Source organism: Garra rufa, chromosome 5 (assembly GCF_049309525.1).
Source record: "Garra rufa chromosome 5, GarRuf1.0, whole genome shotgun sequence".
In the NCBI taxonomy this organism is placed as follows: domain Eukaryota; kingdom Metazoa; phylum Chordata; class Actinopteri; order Cypriniformes; family Cyprinidae; genus Garra; species Garra rufa.
This window is the reverse complement of record NC_133365.1, coordinates 4,904,547-4,917,134: the sequence shown is the minus strand read 5'-3', so window position 1 is coordinate 4,917,134 and position 12,588 is coordinate 4,904,547. Positions and strand designations below refer to the sequence as shown.

The following is a 12,588-nucleotide window of genomic DNA, read 5'->3' as shown; positions in this document are numbered from 1 at the left end:
CACATGATCCTTCAGAAATCATTCTAATATGCTGATTTATTTTTAGAATTATCAATGTTAGAAACAGTTGTGCTACCAAATATTATTTTGGAACCTGTGATACTTTTTTTTTTTTGGTTTCTTCGATTAATTAAAAGTTTAAAAAAAGCAGCCTTTCTTCAAAATGTAAATATTTTCTAACAATATACGTTTTTGCTATCACTTTTTATCAATTTAACATGTCCTTGGTGAATAAAAGTACTAAATTCTTAAAAAAAAAAAGTACTGACCCCAAACTTTTGAACGGTAGTGTATATAAAGCACATTTCATAAAAAGTAGACTGAAAGTATACTTTCCAATTTTATAGTTTAAAAGAAGTATACTAATAGCACACTTGAATAAACTTCTTTTTCGTATGGGTATGGATTCATACATAAATACCTCAGCTGATTCCGTTCTATAAACACTACTACATACTATGGGATTTATGTAGATGGTTGAATATGTGGGATGGATTCTTATTTAGTATGTTTATCTCTAGCGCTGAACGAGCCAACTATTGACTACGGCTTCCAGAGACTTCAGAAGCTGATCCCTCGACATCCCGGTGACCCTGACAAATTGGCAAAGGTTAGTAAATACTATACATGCTATATGCATGTAACTGTTAATACCTAAAAAGTACACACAAACTTTTTTTTTTAACTCCCTCTGAAATTGATTTTTCTATTTTAGGAAATGTTACTCAAAAGAGCAGCAGATGTTGTTGAATCTCTCTATGGAAATACCACCAGCAATCAGGTAACCACTGAAGTGCAGGAGATATAAAGATACTGTCTGTGGCATGGGAAGCAAATACACTGCAAAAAAATGCTTTACTTACTTACTTACTTAATTTTCTTGTTTTCAGAAAAGTCCAAATTAAGTGAGTTTTTGCAAAAAAAAAAAAAAAAAAAAAAAAGCTTATTTCAAACAGAAAACAAGATTATTTTTCTTACCCCATTGGCAGATTATTTTGCTTGTTTCAAGCAAAAATGCAAATTAATTTTGACTTGTTTTTTTCTGAAAACAACAATAATTTTTACTGTAGAAAATCCTTCTTGGAGATATTTTAGCTGAAACAAGACAACAAATCTAAGTAAGAAAAGTATTTTTTGCAGTGTATTGTATATGTTGAACATGCATTGGGGTCCAAATGTCTGAGACCAAAATTTTTCTTTCTTTTCAAGTTACATTGCAAAGGTGGACAGTAGTGAAGTATTTTTACTTTACTCAAGTAAATTTTTTTTTTTTTTTTTTTTTTTTTTTTACTTTTACTTCACTACATTTCGAAGCTTAATATCATACATTCAGTGCACTAAATTACATAAATAAAAGTTGTTGTTTTTTTATCTTTAATACTTAGGAGCATTACAAATGTAGTACTTCCTTGTGCTCAAGTAAATCTTTGAATGACTTTTACCTAAAAGTAAAAGTAAGAAAGTACTAGATTTCTAATATGCATTTTTAATATGCACTGCAAAAAATCCTTTTCTAACTTAGATTTTTTGTCTTGTTTCCAGCCAAAATATCAACAAATTCTTAACTCAAGAAGGATTTTCTAGATGATTAAAATTTGTCTTGTTTTTAAAAAAAAAAATTAAACAAGTCAAAATTAAGCGTGTTTTTGCTTAAAAACAAGCAAAATAATCTGCCAATGGGGCAAGAAAAATAATCTTGTTTTCTGTTTGAAATACCCCATTGGCAGATTATTTTGCTTGTTTTTAAGCAGAAACTCACTTAATTTTGACTTGTTTTTTCTGAAAACAAGACAATAATTTTTACTTGTCTAGAAAATCCATCTTGATTTAAGAATTTTTTAGATATTTTGGCTGGAAACAAGACAAAAAATCTAAGCTAGAAAAGCATTTTTTTTTTTTGCATGTACAAATGAATGTCTCCTGTTCATTAATGCAAGTGATTCCAACCAAGAGTTTTTCCTGTTGTGCACTGCCATAAATCAAAACTGTTGTTTGATCTTCTCTCGGGTGCAGGACATGTTGCTGAAACGGGCTGCAGATATAGCCGAGGCTTTGTACAGTGTGCCACGACCTCACAGTCAGCTGCAGGCCATGCCAAGCTCCCCGGTGCATGGTAGCGTCATGGGCCTCAGCTCTTATCCCACACAGCTGGGTGTAAGCATCGGAGAATCTGTGCAAACCAGCAGCCAAGGTAAGAACAATTACCCTACGATTCAGAAGTCTTTGGTGTTACATATATGTGATCCTGGAACACAAAACTAGGGATGCACAGAATGTTCGACAACCGAATGAGCGAAAAGGCCGAATAAATTACTAGCGAACAATGACGTGAGGCGATCAAATAGAGGTGCGCACTAATGATCAAACATGTGGTCAGTGTGGAAGCATTTAAAACTGTCAGAGAAAGACACAAAATCATTCCAAGCAGCGACAGCGAGAGACTGTTTAGAAGCGCATCGCATGTCTTCATGAGAAGAGAAAGGTTACTGTATGATGACTGAAATCATCCATTAGTCAATAAACTCCAGAACGTTCTGTTGTCTAATACACCAGACACCAATTGTATTTATTCTGACAGCAGCTCCTTAGCCAGGGTTCAAAGACCAAAGATGACAATCATTCACAAATCTGCTGCTAAAGCAAAAACTAGGACTGAACTCTTCTTGTGGGTTTACCACTAAATAAAAGTCAACATTCATAAATGTTAGTATTGTCATTTTACTGTTGTTCTGTCAAATAATAGAAAAAAGTAAGACAAAAACAATTCCAACAGCTCTGTTAATACATTTATTCTAACATTCTCCTTTGCTCAGCAAGGCTGCATTTATTTGTACATTAAAAACACATGCCTGATTCAAGAAGGGGCTCTTCAGTGTTAAATATTTAAAAAAAAAAAAAAAATTTTTTTTTTTTTTTTTTTGAAAAGCCAGACAAAACTTTAAAAGCAAATATTGGCTATTAAATTTATGCAATGGTGAAAAAAAATGGCAAAATACATGGGGGAAAAACACGAATAACCGTGTTTCTGTAATCAGCCCAGTGTTAATTTTGTTCGGCTTTGGCCAAGAATTTTCATTCTGGTGCATCCCTGCACAAAACCAGTGTAATTTTTTAGAAAATCTGGAATCTGACGATGCAAAATATTGTCATTTTACTGTTGTTCCGTCAAATACAATAAAAAAAGTAAGACAAAAATAATGATAATAATCATTCCAACAGCTCTATTAATTAATTTATTCTAACTGTAACGAAGTGGGTCTGGTGACTGAAGTGTGGATCCATGTGCAAGCTTTATTACAAAAACATGGTCAAAACAGGCAGGGTCAGAGACAGCAAACAGGAGCATACAGGGTAATCCGAGAGAATAATCCAATAAAACAGGCGGGATGGTCAGGGCAGGCGGCGAGAATCAAAAACACAGAAACAGTCCAAGATCAAAACACGGGGAAACTAGAAAAACACAAAAAAACTCAGGAACAAGGAAGGCTAAACAACAATCAGCAAACACAGAGGGGGAAGAGAGAGGCTTTATACCAAACACAAGGGGTCACATGACAGAAACAACCAATGGGAGACAGACACATGGAATAGGGGAACCAATGAGAACATAACACATACAAGAGTAAAAGCATGGTGGGTTGAGTGAACACAAAACATACAGAGTCCATACTGGAGCGCCCTATAGTGGGGCTGCTGGGCACAACGTAACACTAACATTCTCCTTTGCTCAGCAAGGCTGCATTTATTTGTACATTAAAAACTCATGCCTGATTCAAGAAGGGGGTCTTAAAAATGGCCAAAGAAATTTATTTTACTAACTTATTAATTTTAAGTTATATTGTGCTTTGTTGGTAGGCTATAATGTCTACTAGAATGGTGAAAATGTTCAGTGTTAAGTAAATATTTTTTAATTGTTTTGTAATTGATTGATTTATTTATTTTATTTATTTTTTTTTTTTTTTTGAAAAGCAAGACAAAACTGTAAAAGCAAATATTGGCTATTAAATTTATGCAATGGTGAAAAAAATTGGCATGGGGAAAAAACACGAAAAATTGTGTTTGGTAATCAGCTTTCGGCCTTCGGATCTTTACCTAATATCCTAATGATTTTTGGCATAAAAAGAAAAACTGATAATTTTGACCCTTATCAGTGTTGGGAAAAGTTACTTTTTAAAGTAAGGCATTACAATATTGAGTTACTCCCTAAAAAAAATAACTAATTACGTTACTTAGTTACTTTTTATGGAAAGTATTGCGTAACGTTACTTTTGCGTTACTTTTTAAATCTGGCCAGGACTTGCTTGTTTTTAATGTAAAAAGTTCTATTTTTGTCAAATGTAAAAGCCTTTTCACAGCAAAAGCCTCAGGTTTAGAGAAAAGTAAATTGTCATCTGTACAGTAGACCGCAGAAGAACAAATGTCAACTCTTCAGCAATAAAAAAAGGAAAACAAATGTTAGATTATCTTGAGTAATTTTTGCTTATTAGTATGGATGAATCGGATCATCGAAGGTCAGCAGCAAAGACATCGGTTAATAAAATGAGATTAAATACATAAAGGATATTTGTATTATTTAACATATTTATTTAATGCAGGTTTGTGTTGAATTTCAGTGTTTTTATTCATTTTGAAGAACACTGGATCTGTTTTTTAGTGAGTGAGATGAATTAATGCATGTTCACATTTATTCTAGAACTAAAGTAACATCTTACTCACAATTTCTCTCAACATGGGGACAGGAGAGCTTTTAATCAATAAATGAGGGGAAAGTAACTGTTGTTACTTATTTGAAAAAGTAACATTATTACGTAACTTGTGTGCGTTACTCTCAACACTGACTCATATTGCTACAAATATACCAGTGCTACTTAAGTCTGGTTTTACTCAGGATTCATTGACAACAGTGAATAATACTAAACTGCAGTTTGTCTGGTGTTGTTTGTGGATTGATTATCTGTGTTAATATTGTGATTCCTCTTGTTTTTATTGAAGGCTACAGTCGTAACCCAAGCAGTTTGTCTCCGCGGGGCTACCCTTCAGCATCGACCCCTCAGCAGTCCAGTTACGGATCTAACGGAGGCATGGGTGCGAGTTACGGAGCGGTGCCCATGAGCGGTTTGGGTGTTTCAGGCTCTCCTGGCTTCAACAGTCACTCCCCAAACAGCTCTCCTTATGCCAGTGAGTTTCAGTTCTGTTGTCTTTTACTCACACTAATTCGTATTATGTTCTAATGGAAACACCTTTTGTTTCAGTCATGCCATCTAGTCCCAATGTCCCCGGCTCCAGCTCCTCATCCTCCCTCTTGCCCTTTACATCTTTCCCGTCCTCAAACAAACAAAAAAGTGCCTTTGCTCCTGTTCTGAGACCCCAGGGTTCCCCGTCTCCTGTCTGTCAGACCTCAGGAGGATCCAGCTTTAGAGGTGCAGCTCTTACTCACATCTTCTTTACAACTTTTACAAAAAAAGAATGTCATGGTCCTGTAGACCCTTATCCCCCATCAACTAAACTTAACCACCACCTTAATAACTATTCAAACTCCAACTGTCAGAACTCCCAGAATCCCTTGAGACTCAATCAATCTTCCCTTCTGTTATATTTCTAATACATTCAAACTCATTCAAGCTAACTAGCTAATCATGCTAGTAACATGCTAACAGCATGCTAGTAACTTATTAATCATGCTAACAACATGCTACTAACATGCTACTCAAGCTAGTAACATGCTAATAATGTTAACAACATGCTAGTAACTTTGCTGATCATTCTAGCAACATGCTAGTGACATGCTAATCATGCTAACAACATGCTAGTAACTTGGTAATCATGCTAACAACATGCTAGTAACTTACTAATCATACTGTAAACATGCTAGCAACATGCTAGTGACATGCTAATCATGCTAACAACATGCTAGTAACTTGCTAATCATGCTAACAACATGCTAGTAACTTGTTAATTATGCAGTAAACATGTTAGTGACATGCTAATAATGTTAACAACATGCTAGTGACATGCTAATCATGCTAGCAGCATGCTAGTAACATGTTAATCTTGTTAACAACATGCTAGTAACTTTGCTGATCATTCTAACAACATGCTAGTGACATGCTAATCATGCTAGCAGAATGCTAGTAACATGCTAATATTGCTAACAACATGCTAGTAACTTTGCTGAACATTCTAACAACATGCTAGTGACATGCTAATCATGCTAACAACATGCTAGTAACTTGTTAATTATGCTGTAAACATGTTAGTGACATGCTAATAATGTTAACAACATGCTAGTAATTTTGCTGATCATTCTAACAACATGCTAGTGACATGCTAATCATGCTATAAACATGCTAGTAACTGGCTAATCATGTTAACAACATGCTAGTAACTTTGCTGAACATTCTAACAACATGCTAGTGACATGCTAATCATGCTGTAAACATGCTAGTAACTGGCTAATCATGCTAACAACATGCTAGTAACTTTGTTGAACATGCTAACAACATGCTAGTAACTTGTTAATTATGCAGTAAACATGTTAGTGACATGCTAATAATGTTAACAAAATGCTAGTAACTTTGCTGATCATTCTAACAACATGCTAGTGACATACTAATCATGCTAGCAACATGCTAGTAACATGCTAATCATGCTAGCAACATGCCAGTAACATGCTAATTATGCTAGCAACATGCTAGTAACTTGCTAATCATGCTAACAACATGCTAGTAACTTGCTAATCATGCTAACAACATGCTAGTTACTTGTTAATCATACCACATGTTAGTAACTTGTTAATCATGCTAACAACATGCTAGTAACTTGCTAATCATGCTAACAACATGCTAGTAACTTACTAATCATGCTGTAAACATGCTAGCAACATGCTAATGACATGCTAATCATGCTAGCAACATGCTAGTAACTTTGATAATCATGCTAACAACATGCTAGTAACTTGTTGATTATGCTGTAAACATGTTAGTAACATGCTAATAATGTTAACAACATGATAGTAACTTTCCTGATCATTCTAACAACATGCTAGTGACATGCTAATCATGCTAGCAACATGCTAGTAACATGCTAATTATGCTAGAAACATGCTAGTAACTTGCTAATCATGCTAACAACATGCTAGTAACTTGCTAATCACACCACAATATGTTAATAACTTGCTAATCATGCTAACAACATGCTAGTAACTTGTTAATCATGCTAGAAACATGCTAACAACATGCTAGCAACATGTTAGTCATGCTAGAAACATGCTAGTATCTATAAATCTATAAATCTGATAAAGAAACATTTTATTTTTAGGGTCAACTATTCCTATAAAGTCATATATAAGTATAGCATTTTGTGTGTTGACAGTCTCTCTTAACTCATAATTGATTTCTTGCTATGGTGATAGAGACATAACATAGTAACTGTTTATTTAATCATCCATTTGATAAAATACTTGAATTGAATTGAACACATTGAATGTAACCTCTTTTTTTCTTTGGTTTCCAGCAATGACAGGTCTTGTGGTTCCCCCGATGTAGAGGATGAGTTTTCTCCAGTCATATGCTCTAGAGTCAGTGGCCAGAACTGGATGTTGTCTCTGTCAAGCCACACTGAGTGAAAAAATAAGATTGTCTGATCTTCCGATGAAGAGCCGTCAAGAGAACAATGACATTTGCAAAACCTTTTGGGAACCTTCTTAACACGTATCCGCTCTATGCACACCGTCTGCCTCTGATTGTGAGGAGGTTGCCAAAGGGATGCCGTTACTTAAAGGTTCCTCCATCCACAAAATGCCAAAAGACGTATAATTTATCACAAAACATGAGACTTAAGACTGTTACACGTGTTTGGCCGTGTGGTCAGTAGACTTTCACCGCAGTAGATGCCAGTAAACGGGGATGTCAGTTGTGTCAAAGATTTTTTTTTACCACATGCCGATAAATCTACATCCCTAAACTGCAATTGTGTTTTTAAAAGCATATATCAGGCTTTTCATTTAGAGAAACGGGAAATGTCTATTTAGGTTTAGGTTTATGAACTGATTACCTCATATATTGACTTATTTAATGACAAAAACTATATAAGTTATATTTTTAGGTTAAGTGCTAATATAAGGAACCATAATTGTATTTGCTATTGTTATTGTTATCTAAATGTATTTGTTTTGCTGTAAACATTTTTATATGTTGTCATTTTGTTATTCATATTAAAATAGTGACTCTAGATTTTTACATGTGAAAGAGTTTTGTTGTTGCATTTACAAAATATATTTATTTTCCATCAAGAGGTTAAAAAAATATGGATTAAGTAGTTTTGCATAAGTCATGCACTTAAAGACAGACTATACACATGCAGAAAAAGATCAGACCTTGTTTTTTATGAACATAAATAGATATTAGTATCTCTTGAAAATATTTGTAACATGCACTAAAATCTTTAAAAATTCCCACCTATTTATTCCTTTCAAAAAAACATTAAAGAGTTTGTTTTTCAATTTATTTTATCTTATTCCAAACAAATCAAAGACAGCGTTTGTAATTAAAGGAATAGTTCAACCAAAAATAAAAACAGTTGCTCAATGGATCCTCTGCAGTGAATGGGTGCCGTCAGAATGAGAGTCCAAACAGCTGATAAAAACATGACAATAATCCACAAATAATCCACACCACTCCAGTCCATCAGTTAACATCTTGAGAAGACAAAAGCTGAAATAAATCCCATTAAGGTGTTTTTAACTTTAAACCACTACCTGAATCAGAGGAGAAATCTGCACAGATCAAGCACCGTTTACATGCAACAAAAATATGTGGGTGTATTTTGACGTGAGAGACAACAGTTGTAGGAAACGTTATTATAGATTATGGACTTGTATTTTAGACAAAAGTAACGGTTTAAAGTTAAAATGTCTTGAATTTTCATTCAGGTCAGAAGTTTACATCCCCCTTTCAGAATCAGTGAAATGTTATTTGTTTTACCAAAATAAGAAGATAAAATCACTGATGCTCCAGAAGGAAAAACAATGCTGAAAATGATTGTGTACATTGTTCTTGTTTTGCCTAAATATTATATTTTTTTTTAATTTAGTACTGCCCTTCAGAAGCTACAAAAGATACATTTCCCAGATGACAAAATAAGTTAAATTTATCCCAATCTTCAAAAATTTCCTCAGTTGTCCTCAGTGTGAAAAGATGGATCTCAAAATCATACAGTCATTGTTGGGTTCAAATACACAAAAATGCTAAAAAAAACAAAATATTCGTGGGACCTGAAGGATTTTTCTGAAAGAACAGCAGGCAGTTTAACTGTTCAGGACAAACAAGGGACTCATGAACAACTATCACTAAACAAAAAATCACAGCTGCGGATCATTCAGGGAACAACACAGTGTTAGGATGCAAGGGGATGAAAACTTTTGAACAGGGTCATTTTTATAAATTCAACTATTATTTTCGTCATGTGGACTATAAATATCTGTTATGTGAAATATCTTATTCAGGTCAGTACTAAATAAACAATAACATGCGTTTTGCAGATTCTGAAAGGGGGGTGTAAACTTTTGACTTCAACTGTATTACAAACACAGCATTTACTTGTGGATTATTGAGATGTTTTCATCAGCTGTTTAGGCTCTCGTTCTGATGTCAGCCATTCAATGCATTTGATGCTGAATTTTTCAAAATCTAAATTTCTCAATTGATGTTCTTATTGGATTGGCCTGATGGTGCAATACCTAGTGAGGTGATGATTTTTGTGGATAAAGGGTGTTAAACTGGGTTAAAGGTTTGGGCAATGGATAAAGTTTTTTACTGTAAGCTAAAGGCTGTTTACCACACATTTGACAAATCCTTTATTGAGGTACATTATAACTCTTCCAGATTTGCACCTCCTCCCTGAGTCCCCTGGGCATCAGAGGCAGATGGAATACACAGAAAGAGTCCCTTGTGTGTTTCTCAAAACAAAAGAGAATGTCTCCCTCACACAAACACACACAGGCATCCAGTAAATTTTGGCCACATGTCCACTTTCACATAAATCTGTAGTTTATGTATTTCTCAACTTGTATTTGTGTTCAGGTCCAACTGACCAGGAAAAGATTTTCTTTTTCCCTGAAAATACTAGTTAACGTAATTGGATTGGACTCAAACTTCCTGACTTTGTTCCCACAGGATATGAGTACTTCTCAGATTTGTTTTTTGAATTTTCGTAAATTTTTGTGGGTTTTATTTCACCTAGTCACACTTGTGGTGTTCCCGGGTCAAAAATGACCGGACTCCAAACAACTGCTTATAAATCTCTCATTATGCCATGTTATCACCAAATATTGGATTCAATCTTTTTGTCAACTTGTTTTCTTTCATTTAGGACTGGTTTTGTGTTTCTGTTTGCATCTGATTAATTGTAGGCCTCATTTATCTCAGAGTAGGCACCTCATTTTTTGAGTGAATTTTTTTTTATTAATAATGTTGACAATATTAAATAAAAAATTCTAAAAATGTGCACTGTTTATCACACTAGTGTGCTTTAATGTTTAATCAGAAAGTTTGCTTTTAAAAGCTTTTATTTTGTACAAAATTGCAAAAACTCACACTTGTGGTGTTCCCGGGTCAAAAATGACCGGACTCCAAACAATTACTTATAAATCTCTGATTATGCTATATTATCAGCAAATATTGGATTCAATCTTTTTGTCAACTTGTTTTCTTTCATTTAGGACTGGTTTTGTGTTTCTATTTGCATCTGATTAATCGTAGGCCTCATTTATCTGAAAGTAGGCACCTCGTTTTTTTAGTGAAAAAAGTTTTTTTCACAATGTGAGATAATAATAATAAAAAAAAAATGGCACTGTTTATCACACCAGTGTGCTTTAATATTTAATCAGGAAGTTTGCTTTTAAATGTTTTGATTTTGTACAAAATTGCACAAAAACACACTTGTCAAAAATGGCCAGCCATTGAAAGTGAATGGGGAAGATCACAAATAGGACTTTTATTTTGAAAGCAAACTTCCAGATTAGACATAAACTGATAAAAACACAATAGTGTGAGAAACAATGCAAAGTTTAATAATGACAATTTTCATAATTCTCCTATTATGAAAATTATTAATAAAAATGCCTTTTTCACAAAAAAAAATGAGGTACCTACTTTCGGATAAATGAGGCCTACGATTAATAAGATACAAATAGAAGCACAAAACCAGTCCTAAATGAAAGAAAACAAGTTGACAAAAAGATTGAATCCAATATTTGCTGATAATATAGCATAATGAGAGATTTATAAGTAATTGTTTGGAGTCCGGTCATTTTTGACCCGGGAACACCAAAGTGTGACTTTTTGCAATTTAGAAACACAAAACCAGTCCTAAATGAAAGAAAACAAGTTGTCAAAAAGATTAAATTCAGTATTTGCTGATAATATAGCATAATGAGAGAATTATAAGCAGTTGTTTGGAGTCAAAGGTGTGGCAGGAATAAAACCAGAGGCTTAGCAACATATAGAATATGCTCACATGCTTCCAAAATATGGTCTCAGAAAACAATCATTTGTTTTAAATCTACCACTGTTTTGATTTTTTAATTGCCAATGCCAATATATTTTATTGAATAACTGAGTTATAATCAGATATCATTAGAATGGTGGGAATTCTAAAAGTATTGTATAGGATTTACCTTTTATTTGTCACAGTACACAATGAAAACATTAGCAATTACTATATAGGAAGTGAATGTGGGAAAAACATAGGAAAGTTCATCAAATGCACAGCAATACAGTGTGCACAGAGACTGAAAAAGTCAGAATACAATATATGTAAAATATAAATATATACATAAATGACAAAACAAATAGTGCACACAGTCAAATATCTGAAATATAAGACTATTTAAGAAGCTTGTGTACTGGGACAGATGGAATCAACATAAACTGAAGACTTCATTATGCTGAAGCGGTTGCTGGTTGAATGAGAAATTAAAGTCACAGCATCTGACAGCAGATGGAAATCACACAATACCCAGCAAAGGAGGAAAAGTCCACACGCCAATTGTGTTTGGGGTCGGTTGGGTCATCAATCACTCGCAGCTCTAAAGCAGCATTCAGTCTCTGGCAGTGATGTAAAAGCATGCCTGCAGTCATGTAATATCATTAGCTGTATGCTTAACTCACCATTCACAGATGAGCACTGGATATGGAGACAAAAGAGAAAGCGATTGTTGGTCACACATTTGGGTTGGGTTCAATAGCCACATTTGAGATGAAATAATAATAAAAAAGAGGTATAAGATAGGTAAAACATAATTCTGCAGTTAAACATCTCTCTGTAAGTGCATTATTGTTTTACCATTAGTATATTAATCGTAGGCCTCATTTATCTGAGAGTAGGTAACTCGTTTTTTAAGTAAAAAAAAATGTTTTATGAATAATTTTCACAATATTAAACAAATTTTGAAAATTTTCACTGTTTCTCACACTAGTGTGCTTTAGATGTTTAATCAGAAAGTTTGCTTTTAAATGCTTTTATTTAGTACAAAATTGCAAAAAGTCACACTTGCTGTGGTACTGGGTCAAAAATGACCCGACTCCAAAC

At 34.0% G+C, this 12,588-nt stretch overlaps 1 protein-coding gene across 7 annotated transcripts in view; it reads left to right on the top strand.

Annotated features, from left to right (window-relative positions):
• Window positions 1-8,168, top strand: part of ebf2 (EBF transcription factor 2) — a 43,353-nt gene extending 35,185 nt beyond the window's left edge. For 4 of the 7 annotated variants that reach the window (XM_073839742.1, XM_073839745.1, XM_073839744.1 and 1 more), the window contains 6 exons: window positions 522-610; window positions 716-781; window positions 2,014-2,191; window positions 4,993-5,178; window positions 5,253-5,420; window positions 7,513-8,168. In XM_073839742.1, the coding sequence (XP_073695843.1) occupies window positions 522-610; window positions 716-781; window positions 2,014-2,191; window positions 4,993-5,178; window positions 5,253-5,420; window positions 7,513-7,544 (719 nt within the window). In that variant the 3' untranslated portion in view covers window positions 7,545-8,168. Of the gene's footprint in view, window positions 1-521; window positions 611-715; window positions 782-2,013; window positions 2,192-3,253; window positions 3,257-4,992; window positions 5,180-5,252; window positions 5,421-7,512 lie in introns of all 7 variants that reach the window. The other 3 variants (XM_073839743.1, XM_073839746.1, XM_073839747.1) reach the window with 3 other exon arrangements.
• Window positions 8,169-12,588: the final 4,420 nt, after the last annotated feature.